This window comes from Pieris brassicae, chromosome 11 (assembly GCF_905147105.1).
Source record: "Pieris brassicae chromosome 11, ilPieBrab1.1, whole genome shotgun sequence".
Taxonomy (NCBI): domain Eukaryota; kingdom Metazoa; phylum Arthropoda; class Insecta; order Lepidoptera; family Pieridae; genus Pieris; species Pieris brassicae.
This window is the reverse complement of record NC_059675.1, coordinates 3,610,369-3,629,658: the sequence shown is the minus strand read 5'-3', so window position 1 is coordinate 3,629,658 and position 19,290 is coordinate 3,610,369. Positions and strand designations below refer to the sequence as shown.

General features: G+C 42.1%; 3 protein-coding genes across 4 annotated transcripts; 2 read left to right on the top strand and 1 right to left on the bottom strand.

Annotated features, from left to right (window-relative positions):
- The first annotated feature begins 4,159 nt into the window (after positions 1–4,159).
- Positions 4,160–6,946, top strand: LOC123716342. The gene is made up of 2 exons (XM_045672031.1): positions 4,160–4,276; positions 4,374–6,946. The coding sequence occupies exon 2, from the start codon at positions 4,637–4,639 to the stop codon at positions 6,752–6,754; it is 2,118 nt and encodes a 705-aa protein (XP_045527987.1). The 5' UTR covers positions 4,160–4,276; positions 4,374–4,636; the 3' UTR covers positions 6,755–6,946.
- Positions 6,947–7,880: 934 nt separating this feature from the next.
- Positions 7,881–10,622, bottom strand: LOC123716590. Of its 2 annotated transcripts, none has more exons than XM_045672409.1 (5): positions 9,912–10,622; positions 9,676–9,815; positions 8,909–9,161; positions 8,570–8,805; positions 7,881–8,492 (listed from the first exon to the last, which is right to left on the bottom strand). In XM_045672409.1, exons 1-5 carry the CDS (start codon positions 9,925–9,927, stop codon positions 8,151–8,153), a joined length of 987 nt encoding a protein of 328 aa, XP_045528365.1. In that variant the 5' UTR covers positions 9,928–10,622; the 3' UTR covers positions 7,881–8,150. The 2 variants fall into 2 exon arrangements, with proteins under 2 accessions (XP_045528365.1, XP_045528366.1); XM_045672410.1 differs by having other exon boundaries at positions 10,287–10,620.
- Positions 10,623–16,496: 5,874 nt separating this feature from the next.
- On the top strand, positions 16,497–18,700 carry LOC123716610. Its single transcript, XM_045672442.1, has 6 exons — positions 16,497–16,672; positions 16,776–16,977; positions 17,050–17,189; positions 17,257–17,515; positions 17,828–18,063; positions 18,347–18,700. Exons 2-6 carry the CDS (start codon positions 16,962–16,964, stop codon positions 18,677–18,679), a joined length of 984 nt encoding a protein of 327 aa, XP_045528398.1. The 5' UTR covers positions 16,497–16,672; positions 16,776–16,961; the 3' UTR covers positions 18,680–18,700.
- The last annotated feature ends 590 nt before the right edge of the window (positions 18,701–19,290 follow it).

The following is a 19,290-nucleotide window of genomic DNA, read 5'->3' as shown; positions in this document are numbered from 1 at the left end:
ATACCTATATTTAACGGCAGTTTTGAAAAATGGGTATCATTCCGGGACTTATTTGAACAAGTTATCCACAAAAATTCAACCCTCTCTAACGCAGAAAAAATGCAATATTTAAAATCAAAATTAAGAGAGGAACCAGAGAGGCTTATAAATCAATTGCAAGTTAGCAACGAGAATTATGACGCATGTTGGAAAATTATCACAAATAGATATGACAACAAAAAACATATTTTAACATCGTATCTAAATAGTTTTATGCAGCTTCCAAAGATTGAAAAGGACAACCTGGGGCAAATTAAAAGACTTCACGATGTCACTTTGGAATGCTTGAATGGGCTCAAAAATTTGGGGATTTGTGTAGAGCATTGGGATACCATTATAGTTCATATTCTGTCTCAAAAACTAGATTACGACACCTATCAAGCATATATTGCATCACTAAAGCATCCAAAAGAGTTACCAGTGCTTAAAGATTTAATTGATTTCCTGGAAAAAACATTTACTGCCTTGGAAACAACAAGCAACAAACCTCAGCAGAGTCTTGTTACAAAACATCAATATCGGTCTAATAATAAGCCGATCAACAATAAATTCGTGTCATCGCAAGTGAGTAATCGAGGCCATAACAATATTGTTAAAAACACGTACTGTAAAATATGCAAAACAGCTAATCATGTCACGTTTAATTGTAAATCTTTTATAGCTATGAATCATAGAGAAAGGCTTGATACAGTTTTAGCATTACAGATATGTACTAATTGTTTATGTGACCACGATGTCAAGGATTGTGTTTCACAAATCAGATGCAGAGTTTGTTATCAGAAGCATAATACAAGGTTACATAATGCATTAAATAGTTCGAATTCACCTAATCGCCCGTCTACAAACAGGCTTCAATATCAAAATAGTAATTATACGAGGGAGCATTCAAAAAGGGTACATACGGCATCTAAGGATTTTTCAGAAGTCCTCTTAGCTACCGCAAAAATTAAAGTGTTAGGGGTTAATGGAAAGCCTTACCTCATGCGCGCACTTATTGACCAGGGGTCTCAAATATCAATAATTAGCGAAAAGGCAGCACAGTTGTTGAAACTAAAGAGGGAAGGCTGCAATGGTGTTATCTCAGGAGTGGGGGAAAACACACAACGAATCAAGGGTCAGGTTACATTGACCTGTACTTCTATCCATACTAACTATACACTAAAAACAAGAGTTTTTATCATGAATAATTTAGTACACAAATTGCCAAATAACTCCTTTAATATGCCGTCATGGCCATATATCAAAGACATCGAATTGGCAGATCCCGAATTTAACAGAAGTAGTCAAGTAGACATATTATTTGGGGCCGATGTCTACGCCCAAATTATGATGAGTGGAATATTAAGAGGGGAAAATCTTTCACAACCAATAGCACAACAGACACGATTTGGATGGATCTTATGTGGAAAACTTAAGTCATATCAATGCAACATAATACTAAATAACACTGAAGATTTACAGAAATTTTGGGAAATAGAAGACATTGAAGAGTCCCCATCCGTCGTGTCCTCTGAAGACCAATATTGTCTTGAGTTGTATAAGAAAACAACACTGCGCCAAGCAAATGGAAAGTACAAGGTTCGACTTCCGCTAAAAGATAATTTTAAGGAAAGTTTAGGTCTGTCCAAACCAATGGCGGTAGCACAATTTCACAGCCTGGAACGGAAATTAGCGAAACAGCCAAAAACTGCAAGGCAATATAAGGATTTTATAAATGAGTATAAAGACTTAGGGCATATGTCTTTCATAGAAAACAAGGGTCCGGAGATTGGGTATTACTTACCTCATCATTGTGTTACCCGGGAACATTCGGAAACTACAAAGCTGCGTGTTGTATTCAATGGATCAGCAAAGACATCAACGGGACTTAGTTTAAACGACGTAATGTATACAGGTCCCAACCTACAACAAGACTTACAATCCCTTATATTAAAGTGGAGAAGATTCCGATATGTATACACCGCAGACGTGGAGAAAATGTTTAGAAATATTGACATTTTTGAGTGCGATCGGAAAATGCAAAGAATTATTTGGCGAAATTCACAAGGTCGACCGTTACAGGAATATGAATTGACAACCGTAACGTATGGCACAAAAGCGGCGCCCTTTTTAGCCATGATGACTTTAAAACAGCTAGCTATGGATGAAAGACCTCGGTTTCCACGGGCAGCGGAAATCACAGAGCAGGCATTTTATACAGATGACTTAATATATGGGGCCCATTCTATAGAAGAAGGATGCAGCATGGTAACGGAGTTACAGGATTTGTTGCAGTCAGGGGGTTTTACTTTAAGAAAATGGGCTTCCAATGAACCAAGAATACTGAAAGAGATTTCGGAAAAAATTAACCGAGATCAAAACCAGCAAATATTTACGTTTAAAGGAGATCTTATTTCAAAAACATTAGGGGTATACTGGAACCCGAAAGAAGACTGCTTTATGTTTCAATCGTCATTTGATTTCTCGAATAAGACGACCAAAAGAGCGCTTCTATCAGATATATCGAAGCTGTTTGACCCACTGGGTTGGTTAGCTCCTGCAATTACAGCTATGAAAATAATTTTTCAAGAAGTATGGAAGCAAAACATTAAGTGGGATGATCAAATCCCTACTTCTATTTTGAAAAAATGGAAGCAATTTAAAGAAGAAATAGAACTAAGTATTTCTAAAATAAGGATCCCGAGGTGGTTGCAAACTAGTCCGGACAGCACATTAGAGCTACATGGATTTTGTGATGCATCAAATAAAGCATATGCCGCAGTTATTTACTGTCGAATAAACAACAAGGTTTCATTGGTGGCAGCCAAAACAAAATTGGTACCCGTTAAAGGAAAAATCTCTATTCCGAGAGGTGAATTATGTGGAGCGGTTTTATTAACAAAGCTGTTTAATAAAGTTAAAGCATGTTTAGGGTATAATAAAATTAAATGTTACGGTTGGACGGATTCCATGGTAACCTTGGGGTGGATACAGGGACAGCCTGAGAAATGGAAGCCATTTGTAAGCAACAGAGTCAAGCAAATTGTTCAAGATATGCCGTCAAACACGTGGCGCTATGTTAAATCAGAGGAAAACCCCGCAGACTGCGCCAGTCGTGGTATTTCCGTCAAACAACTTGAAATGCACTCTTTATGGTGGAATGGTCCATCATGGCTTCCTTTATATAGGAATGACAAGGAAACTCAGTCATATTTTACGAAGGAAGAAGAAAAAAATCAATATTTAGTTAATATAGTACAAGGTACAGATAACACAGTAAAGGGAATAATACAAAACTGCAGTAGTTTCTCACGGGCAATCAGGATAGTTGCTTGGATATTACGGCTTTTACCAAGAAATAAGGATAAAAGGGAACGATACCTTACATTAGCTGAAGTCAAGGAAGCGAAACGGAAGATAATTCGCAACGTACAAGAAGACGACTTCTTCTATGAGATAGAAAAGTTGAGAAGAAAGGAGAGCATTAATAAAAGTACACTAATTGCATTGAATCCATATCTTGGACAGGATGGCCTTCTTCGTGTGGGGGGAAGGTTGCGAAATGCCTTCATTAGTAAAGACATGCAACATCCCATTATAATTTCACATGCTGGTAGGCTGACTGACTTAATAATAGACCAAGCGCATAAGCTTACCTTTCATGGCGGCCCTCGCCTAACATTATCACTTATCAGACAGAAGTACTGGATTGTGGGCGGTAATAGAGCAGTAAAGAGGCAATTGAGATTATGTGTAACATGTGTTAAAAACAACCCTCGGATGCAATATCAAATAATGGGCGACTTGCCCGAAGCTCGGTGTAATCCGGCGCGACCCTTTAAGCATACTGGAGTTGACTTCACGGGATATATCCTAATAAAAAGTAGCAAAGGACGAGGAATCAAGTGCACAAAAGGTTACATAGCCGTATTTATATGCATGGCTACAAAGGCAGTGCATTTAGAAGTAGTATCTGATTTAACCACCTCGGCCTTTTTAGCAGCATTGAAAAGAATGGCGGCCCGAAGAGGGACTCCGGAACATATTTATAGTGATAATGGCACAAATTTTATTGGTGCCAATCGTGTACTTGACTCCGGGTATGACGAATTAAAACGAGTAAGCGTTCGCAGAAGAACAATTTGCCACCACAATTACGGATATGGAAATAAACTGGCATTTCAATGCACCTGCATGGCCCTCTGCTGGCGGATTATGGGAAGCAGCTGTTAAAAGCTTAAAGGCTCATACAAAGAAGGTAATCGGGGATCAAAAATTCACATATGAAGAACTTTCGACACTCGTAGCGCAGTTAGAAACCTGTTTAAATACTAGGCCTCTATGTCCAATTTCAGAAGATCCGGAGGATATTAATTTTCTAACACCAGCTCATTTCTTAACTGGGGGCCCTACACTTTCATTATTGCCCACCGAAAATGACTTAAGAACGAGATGGTACTTAGTGGAGAAAACTTTCCAAGACATATGGAAGAGGTGGCAATCGGAATACTTGCCTACATTGACATCTCGAAGTAAATGGCAAAAACCACGAGAAAACTTAAAATTACAAGACTTGGTCGCTATTCACGACGCGAATATTCCTCCCGGAAAATGGGCTATGGGCAGAGTTGTAGAATTACATCCAGGCACTGATAATATCGTCAGAGTAGTTTCGCTAAAGACAAAGAACGGAGTAATCAAACGGCCAATTGTCAAATTAAGTCCCTTGCCAGTGCAGAACAGCAGTAAAGAAGCAGCCGAAAACGAATCAAACATATCTGCAAAACCACGGCCCATACTACGAAAGGGTCTCGGTAACGTTTTAGCGATAATGCTTTCGTTTATATTTTTTTTAACATACGTATCAGCTACGCATCCGGAAAATTATAATATAAGTACATTCAACAATAATAAGGGGTTATACTTAGACAAAATAAGTAATATGCAATTAATTCAGGAAAAATGGAGAATCGTTGTCTACTATGACATGAAACCCTATTGGGAAGGTGAAAAGGCATTCGAACAATATTATAAAACTTTACAAGGCATGTGTTCTGCCCTCGATGAAAAAACACATTGCGAAATTACTATGAATCAATTACGTCATAGCTTCGAGGAACTCAAATACTACGATCAGGTGTTGCTTACGCAGCACCCGGGCACGCGCTCGAAGCGGCGTCGGCGCGGCCTTATCAACGGTGTCGGATACGCGGCACACTCCTTATTCGGAGTATTGGACGAATCATTCGCTGAACAATATCAAAAGGATATCTCTTTAGTTAAAGAGAATGAGCAGCATTTGGCAAACCTGTGGAAAAATCAGACATCAGTTCTGGAAGCGGAGTACAATCTCATGAAGCGGTCAGAGGAAGAAAATTATAATTTACGAAAATTAATAAATCGACACGCAAATGAAGTTAAGAAGGCAATTACTACTCAAGTCACTGAAATCAATAGACTAGAGCGCATTACTCAGTTTACTCTTGACAGCATTTCAGCAACAAACGTACTTGCTAATTTAAGGAATATGCAGGAGTATCTGATTGACACCATCACCGATATTTACCATGGTCGATTTAATTTTCACCTTATTTCGTCGGAACAATTACGCAGGGAATTAAATATAATATCCAATCATATTTCAACAGATCTTTCTTTGCCAATTAATAATAGTCAAAAACAATTTGGCAATATATATAAATTTTTAAGAGTTAAGGCAAGGATGCTTTATGAGCAATTAATATTGGAAATCTCGGTTCCGCTTGTCAGCCGAGATGGTTTTGAAATCTATAATGTGATTTCTGTTCCTTATAAGAGTGACGCACTTACGATGGTCAAAATTGTCCCTATTTCAGATCTCGTCGCAATAAACAAAGAAAAAAATTCATACATACAGATGTCAGAAAATGAATTGCTATCAAGTTGTGATTATTATTCCGATATTTATTATTGTAACCTACCTAAACTGTTTTATAATATGAAACCAGAAGATAGCTTATGTAAGACAGGAATGAAAAAGCAATGTCAGTTTGAGAAAATGCCATGCGATAACGAGTGGATTGACCTGAATAAAAAGAATACATATTTATACTTTTGTTGTGATCGGTGTCCATTACATATTATGTGTGGCGATCAAATTTCTGCAGAACAATTAAATACGACTGGATTAATAAGCATAGGTCATGGTTGCATGTTACGCAACAAGAAAGGTGTCATTTATGCTCATAACGAGTATCAGAATGTGCTCAAGACTGGACCAATGGTTTATTCGCCTTATATGGATTCAATTAATAATATGATAAATGTGTCCTTATCCTCGGATGTTATTGAAAATTCAAAAAACAACTACACAATTAATAGTCTTGATAAAATAGGCACGGATCTGGAAGATATGCGAAAGGAGGCTCCCATAATTAGTAGTGTGACATTTCACGACGTACATCAGTATATTGCCTTATACTCTATTTTGGGCATCTTCGTCGTGGTAGGAGCGATTCTATTGTTGCGGAGGTTTCGTCGAGCAGGTACGGTAGCACCTGTCCAGCAGATACCATCTGGCCAAGCAACAATTCCAATACAGAAAACAATTGATGGGCAGCAGGAGACGTCGATAGCGGCATTGGCAGCAGCAGTGGCAGCCAGTCTCGCAATGGGCTCTACAGAACCCACCCGGGACCGGACTCCGATAGGTCTTAGTGTTAGTGATAGTGCCGTGGATTGGTGTAGGAAGTGTTAGCATAAGTTTAGAGACTTTAAATACCTCCTAGAGACTATTAAGCACGTAATGGATTCATCTTGTAAAGCACTACATATTCATCTTGCACTTTTTGCCTGGGGGAGTATGTACGAGCCAAAGCTGTACATTTTGCTCACTCAGGCTATCTTAGAATTATAAGCGTGATGATCCCTATGTACGTGCCAAGGTTCGTACATTCTTGCTCGTTTACAAGCTTGACAAATTCCTATGTTTGTACGTGCCATGGATGTACATTTCGATCACTTATAAGCGTGACGATTTCCCAAATCGTCGGAGTTACACCCCGAGAGCATAGCCAGACGTAGGCACTCTCTTTGACTGTTAAATTGTATTCATTCGGTATATAGCAATTAGCACGTCATTATTTCGCTCATATTCTATTGTAACACGCGAGTGGTAAATATAGAGTAAATCAATAAATCTCTATTATTTGAAGCATCCCGTTGACCCAGGAACCGTACAATGTCTTTTATTCATATTATTATATTCACGTATATTGGATATCTGCGGCTATAGAATATGATGAATATGATTCATGGATTATCATATTGTTATAGTTAGCTGATTAAACATAACAATTTGTTAACATGCTAGTTTAACTGTAATGTTTCAGGCTTAAATGTATAAAAAGCAAAATTTCCTGAGATCGATTATTTAAAGAATAGTGCTGAAGATAATCATATTTTCCGGTGGAAGTGTATGAATTACTTCATTCAACCGTTAACCGTTACATTTACCCACCACATTACCTATTGTTATCAATCATCATAAGATCTGGTATGCGGTTTAGGGATTAGATTTATAAATAGTAAATAAAAAGGGAATCGCTTGATAAAGACATAAAAAAACTATTTTAGCTCGCTTTACGAGATTCGACCAATTGCGTAACTCCCAACTCGTAACTAATTTTATTATATAATTATATGAGATAAATATTACGAAGTTAAGTATTAATTTTATTGTTGTTCGCCATTTGGCCTATAGACAATGAGCAAATTTCTCGTCAGAGACGAGAGAGAGACTTTTTGGTTACACATTCAAAAACTTTTTGATCAATAAAGAACTAAGCGATTTGTTGATTGATTTGATAAATAATATGCATATATTATTTTTTGTGCTTTAATCCAAAATGAAACATATAAACCATAATTTCTATGGTCACTTGTACAAAGACAGCAGGGGACATGCCTTAACAGTAGTGTATGTAGAAAGTCGAAACTACATTTGTATAAAAATTTGTCAACACAAACTGTCATACACTACTGTTAAGGCATCTCAACTAACCCCCAGGATCATAAAATATAAGATTTCATTATAATATTGTTTTATTGTACACTCTCAAAATATTTACAATGTTTATATAGAGTTTTCAGTGTTAGTCATCATCATAATCATATTCATCATCAGATCTGTATTTTTCTTCATAAAACTCATATCTTTCTTTAAATGGTGGTTCAAGAGTATTACTACACCTAGGACTTGAGCATGGAGCAACTAATATATCATAATAAATTTCATATGCTTCCTGATCACCATAGGCAAAGTAACAAACACAATGTGTTGGTGCTACTTTACCTGGTATTACATGGCCATCCTGTTTTACACGACCTATGTACATTGTTTCTGGGCCATATTCGGTGTATCCTACAGCAATGGCTCCAGCTGGTATTACCGATTCTTTTGTTGGTACCCAGACACAATCATGGGCACAGAGTATCTAAAAATAGAAAATTACTATTATATTCCTTCTTTAATAATTGACAATTTATGAGTTTATGAAAAAAATTAATTTACCTCAAACTCTGTTTTTAAATGTGAATATCCCCCCCAGCCTACAAATCCACATTTCATAGATGGTACAAACTTTCCAGGAGTTAATGATCCTACATGTGGTGCTCTCATTATATATAGAAACTCATTTTCAAACCCTCCTATTATTGCACCATATGGCAATTCACCATCATATGGCACCCAATATGGTTTGCCTCCTATAATTGGTTTTAAACAAGGCCTCTCAATACAAGGTGGTACTGCAAAATAAATTAACAAAATGAAATTAATTTAAAAATACTTTTTATATTGGGTTCAGAAACCAAAAACAAAACCATATATTTTTTATTTAAAGAAACTTACACAATAACTTCCACTGTAAAGTATTGTTTTGGTTTCGACCAAAAAATGTAGCAAACTTTAAATTATTTTTTTTAATTTCTTTGGAAAATATTGGTTCAGATTCCCCAAATTTGTTTAACTCAACTTTACTGCCATACCAAGTAAGGCAAAACTTATGATATTTTTCCTCCTCCAAGATGCCAGGTGTTGGTGTTTTAACAATTATTTCATTAAATTCACAGACTCCACTCTCACCATTTCTATCTATAAATACCTAAGGGAAAATAATATTTACATTATACTTATAATCTTATATTTTTTTAACAGCTTTGTTTATGTGTATTTGCATTAGGTACTTTATTTATTTGCACATCCCTGATTGTACATTATGTATATATTTTCTACCTAAACTAACCAATTAAAATTAAGATTTTATTTTATGGCAGGTAGATAAAGTAGTATATTTTGAATTGTAGGTCTGCTTTAGAATCAACCTGTCTTATTAAAAGATGTATCTTGATTAAAAGAAAAATAAAAATTTAATCATCCACAATCAATAAAAGGATAATTTTATTAAAAGAACAGCCACTTTCTACTGAAGTATTATATTATGTCCAAAATATTAATAATAAACATTGAATATGGAATATAAATTTTAAGCCCAAATCATAGCTTTTTTTTAAATATTGTAAGCTATTTTTATATCTATAAGAACAGGAATAATAAACTTATCACTACTTATAAGGAAAACATTAAAAATAAACAAATAACTATTTCACAATAATTACCCAATGATCAATATTAAAGAATCCAATTTGATCAGCTAACCCAATCATAGCATATCCAGAATTTCCTTTAATAGAAAATATAACACACTTACTAGTAAATTTATAAAATCTTCTTTGTTGGTTTCGAGTTGTAGATATTTCTAAAAGAAAATACATTGTTTTTAAATAACCTTAAACAAATTTACTAAACAATATTTTTTATACAATATTGTATTTATTATAATGTAGGTACTTACCAATAATTTCACCCATTTTTACCAATAATACTACTTAGTTTATACTTATGACTGCTTGAATATCATAAAAGTAGATATCTGTTTTCCTGGTAGATTTCAATAAACTTACATGGGAAATATCCAAAATGTTATAAGTTTTTGAAACATTGCGTTCGGAGCAATAATTATTTTTTTTCTTCTTTTTTAAAGAATTACTGTTCATAAAACTTTTTTTAATTAGTATGTGTGTAGGTGTAGACAATCGTACCGATAACCAAGGTCCAAGTGACTAAGATACATCTCAGAACTCAGCAGAAGTCAGAAGTATAGTGATGTTTACCAGTTATATATTCTTATACTTATACTTATATATATAGTTAGAGTAAATATTCTTACTGAGCGTACCGAATACCGATTCGCATTTCACACCATAGGGTACTCAGCGGGTTTAGTGAAGAAACTAAATTTGTTAAAATTTGTCGACATGAACTGTCATTTTAATTCTGTATGTATACATATAATTATAATGCATTTTTTTCAGTTTTCGACATTCAAAAGATTATTTCAAAATGAGGATTTTTTGCATATTCTAATAATAGCCGCGAGATTGTCCATCCAAATCATTCAAATTGTCAGATTATAAGATGAGAGCTTTTTTTTAGGTTTGCTTAACATCCCCTTAGAAAATCTGTCGCGCTCGATTAATTTTATTTTTCATTTTCAACCCTTACGTATGACCACCCCCACCATGCAAACAATCAGATTAACATACACGTATGTACGTGTACATTAGTAAAAATACGTAGGACATGGATGCAATTGTAGGTGATTAGTACATGTCGTAATGAAACAGTGATGTGTCCTGACAAGGACAGTTGTAAATGTTATCGTCATGAAACAATAATTTGTTCTGAAAAGAACAGTTAATTGGCGTTATCGTTAGACCACGATATCAAACTGTTCTGAGAAGAACACGTTCGTACCCTTCGACGGTTGCGCGCAGAAAAGGACAATTCGTAGTTATTGCTGCACCCTCCATCGCGAGGGGGGTGTTTTGTCCTGTTCGGGGCGTATGCCCCCTTCAGGTGGTGTATATGTTCGCGCCCTGCTGATACAGGGCGGTACGGGGGCGGGCATATAGCCCTTGGTGAGGGCTGCAGGCGCGCGGGGAGACTCAGTCTCTACCCGCTGCGCGCAGCCGATGGGGTCGTGTCCGGAGTGTCAAGTCCGGTGGTGATGATGATGAGGAGGGGGCCAAGGAGTGGTCTCGACTTGGCCCTGGTGTCGTGATGATGAGTGATGGTATCGGGCAGCTTGCGCGGCTCACGGTCAAGCACCGCCGGGTGAGACCGCCGGTTGACCCGGGGGAGGCCCAGCGAGGCGACCAGCGGTCGAAGCCGCGTTTGCTGCCCTGGTGTCGTCGGGACCCGCGGAGAAGAGCTCACGCGGGTACTTGTATTGGTCGGGCGGCCTGGAGTGCCACGGCGCGATGTTTTGGAGGTGAGGATGTTGAGAGGCGTCCGCTCGATCAAACATCCTCATCGCGAGCCGTGCGACGAACTCGTCGATCGACTCCATCCGCAAGTCTCGCGCTATGGTGGCGTTCCTCACGTAGCGTGGTGCATGTACAGCGCACCGTAAGACGGTGTTTTTGCCGTATCGTCACAGACGAAGAGCACCTTCGTCAGCTGCAGCGTCGTGCTGTGCTCGCCGCGGAAGCCGAACTGTTCGGGCCTCGGCTGCAGGTATTGTTCGATCCTCTGCAGCAACAGCCACTCGAACAGTTTCGACTGCGTCGAGAGCAAGGTGATGGGTCGATAGCTCTCGGGTCGGATAGAGTCCTTCCCGGGCTTCGATATTAAGATCACCTTGCCCTCTTTCCATGATCTAGGGAAGTGCGTGTACCGGAGGATACCCGTGAAGAGGCGCGACAGCGCGACTATCCACCTCATGGGCAGATGGCGCAGCGCCTCGTGGGTGAGGCCGTCCGGTCCCGGCGCCTTCCTGGGTCGCAGTCGTGAGATCCTCTTCCGCACTTGTGACGGCGAGAAGAAGATCTGGTCTTCATCGGTAGGGATCGGGCACGTCAGCCACGCCTCGACAGCGTTCACCACCTCTGCCACGCGCGTAGGGGACGTCGCGGGGTTCGGTGAAAACTGACGCTGGAGGTGTTCGGCGAATATTTCGGCCCGATCTGTGTCGTTGTAGGTGATGGCGCCGTTGCTGTCACGCAGGGGATGCTTCGGCTCTGGAGTCCTGTAGAGACGGCGGCAAAGTTGGTAGAGGCGAGTAGGCTCTGTGGTGGCCTCTCCCAGTGTGCGCTCCCATGTGCGCCGTTCGTGTGAGACCAGCTCGGCCTTGACACGTTCGGCGAGGCGATTCAGCTGCGTTTTGAGCGCGGGGCAGTGGTTGCGCTGCCATAGCCTCCTGAGCGCGCGCTTGCGCTGAATCAGCCTTTGCACATGGGGTGCAAGGTCCTGGCAGATGATCTCCGGCGTGCGCGTTGTGGTCGCTGCCGTCAGAGCTGCCTGGAGTTGCCGCGTCATGGCCTCCGCCATGTCGTCAACGGCGCCTGTCGAATCCGGTGGGCCGGGCGCAGGGGTGTCTTCCATGATGGACTCGAAGGTGTTCCAGTCGGTGACCTTACGGGTGCGTGCGGGCGGGGATGGAGCCCCCGCAATGAGGCACAGCACCGGCTGGTGATCCGACTGGTACTCGTCCATCAGGACCTCCTGCGCTAGGTGGAGGTCGGGCCGGTTGTGTACCACCAGGTCGATGGTGTGCTCTAGGAAAGTGGGTGGCGGAGTCAGGTCCGCACACCACGTAGCCGCGCTCTTCGGCGTGGTGCAGAAGGCGACGACCTCGCGTGTTCGTGACTTGGGAATGCCAGTTGATGTGTTTGGCATTCCAGTCACCCGCGATGATCGACGGCCTCGCGCTGAGAGCTGCCTCCAGCTCGGCTTCAATGAAGTTTGCGCCGGGGGGAGCGTAGGCGGCCAACACGTCTGTGGGCTGACCGCCCAATTCCAGCTCTACCCAGCGTCAGGATGCCAGTCAGGTTGACGGCCTGGATAGCGCGGTGAGGAATACTCCTTCTAACCAGCACTGCCAGGCCGCGCATGGGCGCCCCGTTGATCGCCTGATGCTCTTCGCGGTAGACGAAGTAGCCCGCAGCACTCAGGCGGTCGGTGGGGCGCAGTTGTGTCTCGGAAATGAGCGCAACATCCACGTTGTGTGTACGCAGGATGTTGCGCAGGTAGGGGCCTTTCCCCCTAAGGCCCTCGGTGTTCCAGTGTAGGAGGTAGGAGGTAGGAGGGTCAACAATGAGTTGACCGCCCTGTCGACCGCCTCAGCAATCGCCGCCTCGCTGAGGAACATCTGGCCCCTCAGAGGGCCCCCGCTGCGGGGGCGTGCGGCGCGCTGTCCGGCGGTCCTGGAGGCTCCAGCGGCTGGAGCGGAGTCAGGAGCGGCCCTACTGGGGCCCTCTGCGAAGTGCACGGAATTTTCCGCGCGCGGGGGGGGCGGGGGGTTGTAACCCCCCCGGCCTCTTCTTCCTCGGGGGCGCCTGCGTTGACCTCTGGGAGGCTCCACAGGGTACGAAATTAATTTCGCATCCTGTGGGTGCGCGGCGCGCTGCTCATGGGCGCGCCGTTCAGCCTGCGCATGCGTGCGCGGCTCTCCTCCCTTTGATAGCGGCGCCGCGGGTCCCGCGGCGCGATCGCCACGCGTACCGCGCGCGTCCGCGGCACCCTTGCCCCCTGCGGTGTGCGCCACCGTGCCTGCGCGCTTATTGCGCGCCTCCTCCTTCAGCACCGGACACGTGCTGTGGTTGGCCGTATGCGCCCCCTTGCAATTGGCGCATATCGGCGTGGCCCCCTTTGGTAGGGGGCAGTCGGCGGAGTGGTGTTCCTCCCCGCACCACACACAGGCTAAGGCCCGGTGGCATTGGTGCGAGGAGTGCCTAAATCCTTGGCAGCGGTGGCACTGAGCGGGGCCCCTTTTGCCCCGCCAAGATTCAATGGTGACCCCCGGTATACACAACAGCTCCTTTATATTGTATATAGCGGGGGTGAGGTCGGGGGTGCGGCGCAGAATAATTAGGAAAATGCAGCCCAGCCTGCCCCTTCTGGCGCGTATGGGCTGAGCGTGTTCCGGCTCGAACCCTAGGTCGCGCAGCTCCGACAAGATGGCCTCGGGCTCCGTGTCCGCCGGAATGCCTCTTAGCGCCACCTTCAGCTGCCGCTCTGCTGGTAGGGAGTATGAGAAGTAGACGACTTTGACGCCGCTACTCTCTAACTCCCCTAGGTACCGCTGCACCAAACGGTACTCCTCCTCGTCTTGCGGTATGATCTTTAGCCCCTGCCCAAATGCGCGCGCATTAATTGTGCGCCCAAGCCGCCGCTTCATGCGACGCCCGACTGGACAACGCACGTCAGGGAGAGACTCGATAACAAACGGCGGATACTTGGGCTTTGGAGGCGCGGGGGGCAGGGGTGCAAGGGGGGGCCTGCGGGCTACTGCCGGCGAGGCGGTCGTTGCGGCGTAAGAGGCCGCTGCGTTGTCACTACTATTATTCGCCGCATCTTGCGGCGTCGGAAGAGCCGTCGCAAGGGCCGCGGTAGGCGCCGTGTCCGTGGGCATGTCCGTCAGGCGCCGGCGGCGCGGGTCTCGTTGCGAGAGCGGCGCCGGTTGCGCTTGTGTTGTTGGTGTCATGTGTTTGACACCAGGTGGCGTGGTCTGCGCACAGACACGCTTGGGTGCCGACCCGGCGGCGTCCTCATCGGAGTCGTGCGGCGGCGGGCGGCGTAGTTGGCATTGTACGCGTCTTGCCTCGACAAGCGCGTCGTGTTCATCACTTGATAATGGCGAGGTCATTAGGCCTTCACTTAGAAGGCGCCTGCGGGTCTGCGCTAGGTACTCGCACATAGCGCGTGCGAGCCCGTCTGTAGCGAACCGGCCTATGATTGTTTGCGCAACAAATAGCGCATCCAATTCATAGCCGGCGCGGGGTGAGACGGGCTGCGATGGTCGCAGGTCGCCTTCTAAGTAGGCCAACAACTCATCGGGGTCGTGCCCATGAGCGTGGCTATCATCCTCGGCACGACGAATATCAACACCGGTACTTACATTTTTTATTCGGTGCATTCCTAAGTCCGGTGGCGCCATCGATGTCGAGGGGTGAGGTCGGTGCGGGGTTGTCGCATAGGTACTCTCGTCGTCCGTATACCGCGACGTGAGCTGCGATTGTTTAACGCCACTTTTATCACGAACACAAACACTTTCACGATCACTTTCACTATGTACCGCAAGGGGGGCTCGAGCGCCAGCCGGGCGCAAGTCACCAGTGACCTCGGGGTCTGCGTGGATTAGTGTGGAATCGTCCAAAATGTTTTGCGCGTCCGTAGTAGTAAACACTGCGGGGGCGGGGTTGTGGGGGGCCGGTTCGACAGGGTGTCGAACGGCAGTATACCGCGACGAGAGCTGTTTTGCAAAAACAGCTTTTTCGCCCGGTTTTTCGTCTCCGGGTCCCGGGGCTCGATCGCTACGCGAGCGAGAGCCGCTCAAGGACCGGTTACGCGACGTTGTTGGTTGCGACGACGACGGCGGCGGCGGCGGTAACGCGGCTCGACCGTGAGAGCGGGAGCGTTCGTTGGCACGCGGGCCGGGCGCATCGCGACGCGGTTTTCGCTCCATAGCTGGAGCCGGAGTCTGCCAGGCACAGCCTGAACACCTTAGCTCGGTACGCACATGCGCATCCTCCGGTGAAACCCGCTGGTGGGAGGCCAGACTAGGCGCAGTACTTTCTTCGCTTCGGCGTCGGCGTAAGTTGGTGCAAGGCGGATCCTCAACGGCGATTGCTTGGGTTTTTAATAATAAAAACCACGGCAATACAGTACAGAGAGAGGCTCGAGTGCACTGTAAAGGCAGAAGACCGTGCAAAATGACAACTTTTTGCCGCGCCTCGATTTTATTGTCTACGCACCCTTCGCATCTGGGTACCACATGTTACCACTAGTGGCCAGTGTAGGATAACTTTTGTATATAAATCTACAGTTTTTAAAAATTAAACACATTCCACATTCCATCTTCACCTCTTCTCAACGAATTATTAGGAAGCTTTATTTTAACCAAATAAGGACCAATCAACATTAAACCCCATCATAACCTAAACAATCAATATCTGATGAGCTCGAGTATGTCCATGGCACAGTTTTGTTACATTTTTGATAGGTTTGAATAGGTCTCTACGACGCTGTAGTAAATCCCCATTTAGTATCGTGGGTTCCTCTACTATAAGGCATCTTGTCTAAACCCCCAAGTACTTTATCCTTGAATAGAGTCCCACTACGTAATACTGGTCTATATAAATGTGTTTTTTTTTATTAACATGATAGCCATAGTTTAATTTAAAGTGTATAATGACCGAAAGACAAGTAAGAAGAACTATGTACGTATTTTGATTAAGAAAAATACAGTTTCACTGGCGTCGGGACGTAACAACCTCATCGCCATCGTTATCGCAAATAACCTGTGACCGAGGTTACTTTATCAGGGCAATCAAGTCATCGCCTTCCTAGTGGCAGTATTCAACGTAGAGACATCACTACGCAACGCCAGAGAAACAACATCAACATGCCAAGGCATGGATGTTGTCACGGTGACGCACGGTTCTTAAATGTTTAAAAGCTATGTTAACAAAAGACAATAATATGTTATGTTTTACTAAATTTTCTTTTTGAACATCACTTCAACAACAACTCTGCAAATCGTATCAAGTGACAGTGAGTATTGTCTGTGGTGAGTTTGAGAACCATAAAAGTTGTCGTGTGTTGTTTGGCAGATACTATTACTCACTGACGTTTTTAATTTTTTTGAACAACTCAGGATTTGACTTGCTGAATAGTGTGTGTACAGACACTGTACTTAGCCTTTGACTGTACCTTAATACTTTGATTTGATAGGCAAAAGGGAAAAACCCTCGTATAACTGTGGCCTGTTATTATGATTATAAAATTCGTTTCACATCAGCATCAAACGTTTTGTAATTTGTTGAATAATCAAGGTTGAAGAATGTGTGATATCATTGGTAAATAAAACTATGTATTTATGTATAATACAAAAACTAAAACCATTTTTTTTAATTTGCCTTCAATTCCAGAAGTTACAACGTTACCGGTTCATAAAAGTATTTCATATAAAGTATCGGGAAATGGTCTAGTATTTTATGTAAAAAGTGGAGGAAGAGGAGGTGCAGTAGTTGGTTTATCAAAATGGCCTAACAGTCTATGCAATTATTGGGTAATTTCTATATTTTAGTTTTTATCATTCATCAATGTATATTATATGCGGATTATAATATTTATAGGTGTACATTGCACACAATAGCTATACAAACATAAAGAGTGCACGTGAGAGTGAATTTAATTTACATGGAGAATATACACCAGAACTTTTGTCTGATAGACAATACACAAAATTTTGGCTGACTTGGAACAGTGATGTCATCAGTTTAGGAAAGGAAAGTAACACAAAACCAATCACAAGCAGAAATAATTGTAATGTTAAGAAAATCTCATATGTGACATTATCAAGTTGTGAAAACAGAGTATACTGGAAACTTTTATGTAAGTATGTTAATTATTGTAAGTACATCTTGATTTGGTAATTTAATCTTATCTTACACTTCTTAGAATGTGTTAATATATGTTCAACACAGTATTTATACCATTTTTCTCTGTAAAACATCAACATCAATGTAATTAGGGTAAAACACATTTAATTTTATTAAATGACAGGTCAGAGAGTATCAGTAAATAATAAGACATCTTAAAATATTTTTTGTAAGAGCTCATCAGGCCCATAAGTATTTTAAATATTTTATTCCTATGTTTTACAACTTAAAAAATTACTGCAGTTAAAAATGTTTCTGATTTCAGTACCACCAGTATTGCCAGTACCACATAAACGGTTGCTGTGTGTTGGTAAGCCACAGTGGGTGACTGCAAATGACCAATTACCAGATGGGTCACTTATAGGAGGATATGAAAATGAATTTCTTTATATAATAAGGTCTCCACATAGAGGATCTCTCACTCCTGGAAAATTTGTTCCCTCTCTTGGTGTTGGGTTCATATCATGGGGAGGTGAGGCTCTTGAAAAGAATGACTTAGAGGTAATTCAAAGTATATATTCAGGTCAATGACTTTCTATATTTGAATAAGGGTGTTGGGATGAGGTTCTTCCGGGTGATCATATTTTAAAGTATATGAGCCACAGAAACTAGTAAAAACATGGTTTACTGGTAACATGTAGTTTTTGAAATGTGTATCTTAATAAAAGTTTGATTTTATTTTAATTTGTAAACACTTTACATTTTTGCATTAGTTTCTTTTGAATGGATGAAATTATTAATATATTAAGCCTATTTGGTTCAACTGCTAAGTTTCTTATTACAGGTTTTATGTGGAGTCGACTGTGAATGGATGCCAACCAACAATGATAGGATACCAGTCAAAGCTGTGGAGGCTGGTTTCTCTGAGGGCTATGACACAGAGTTACTTTATGTAGGCAGGGCCAAGCACTTAGGCCACATCATTCCAGGCAAAGTACAACCATCACATAAAGTCTGCTACATCCCATATGACGGCCGTGAGATTGCAAAGATGGAGTATGAGATTCTTGTCTGTCGATCAGTAAATGAACATGCTGCTAACAAAGTATTTTTAACATTAGATCATGGGGCCGTGCTGGTTTTCGAGTCAGATGACAGTATAATTGAAGACGTTTAAAAATAAAGTTATAAAAATAAATAGGTATTATTTTTTTATTCTCATAGCTATTTACTGCGGAAAATTATACTTACGGAAAATTAATTATCAATTAATATTAATTAGTAGAAGAAATCCCTTTACTGGTTTGATGCCGTATTCACTATGAATTAGGGGAATACATACTATCCCTTACAATTAAATATAATAGACCATCATTCCATAATAACAACACCAGTGTAACGTAAATATTCTTGTTTATGCCGAGTTAAATGCTTTCCGCTCTATATCTTAATCTTAATATATATAAATCTCCTGTCACGATGTTTGTCCGCGATGGACTCCTAAACTACTTAACCGATTTTAAATTAAATTGGCACACCGTGAGCAGTATGGTCCAACTTAAGAGATAGGATAGCTTAGATCGTTAATTATAGTCGCAATTTTATTTTATTGCAAATTATTTGTCTATAATTAATTGATAGTCACAATTATCTGTTAACTCCAAAAGATTCTAACAGATGCCGATACTTTTCGACTGGATTGCGTAAGTAATCAATAGATGGCACTGCTATGGTAAACCGACAAACGTGTCATATAAGCTACAATTCAATATCATGTTTACCACGTGT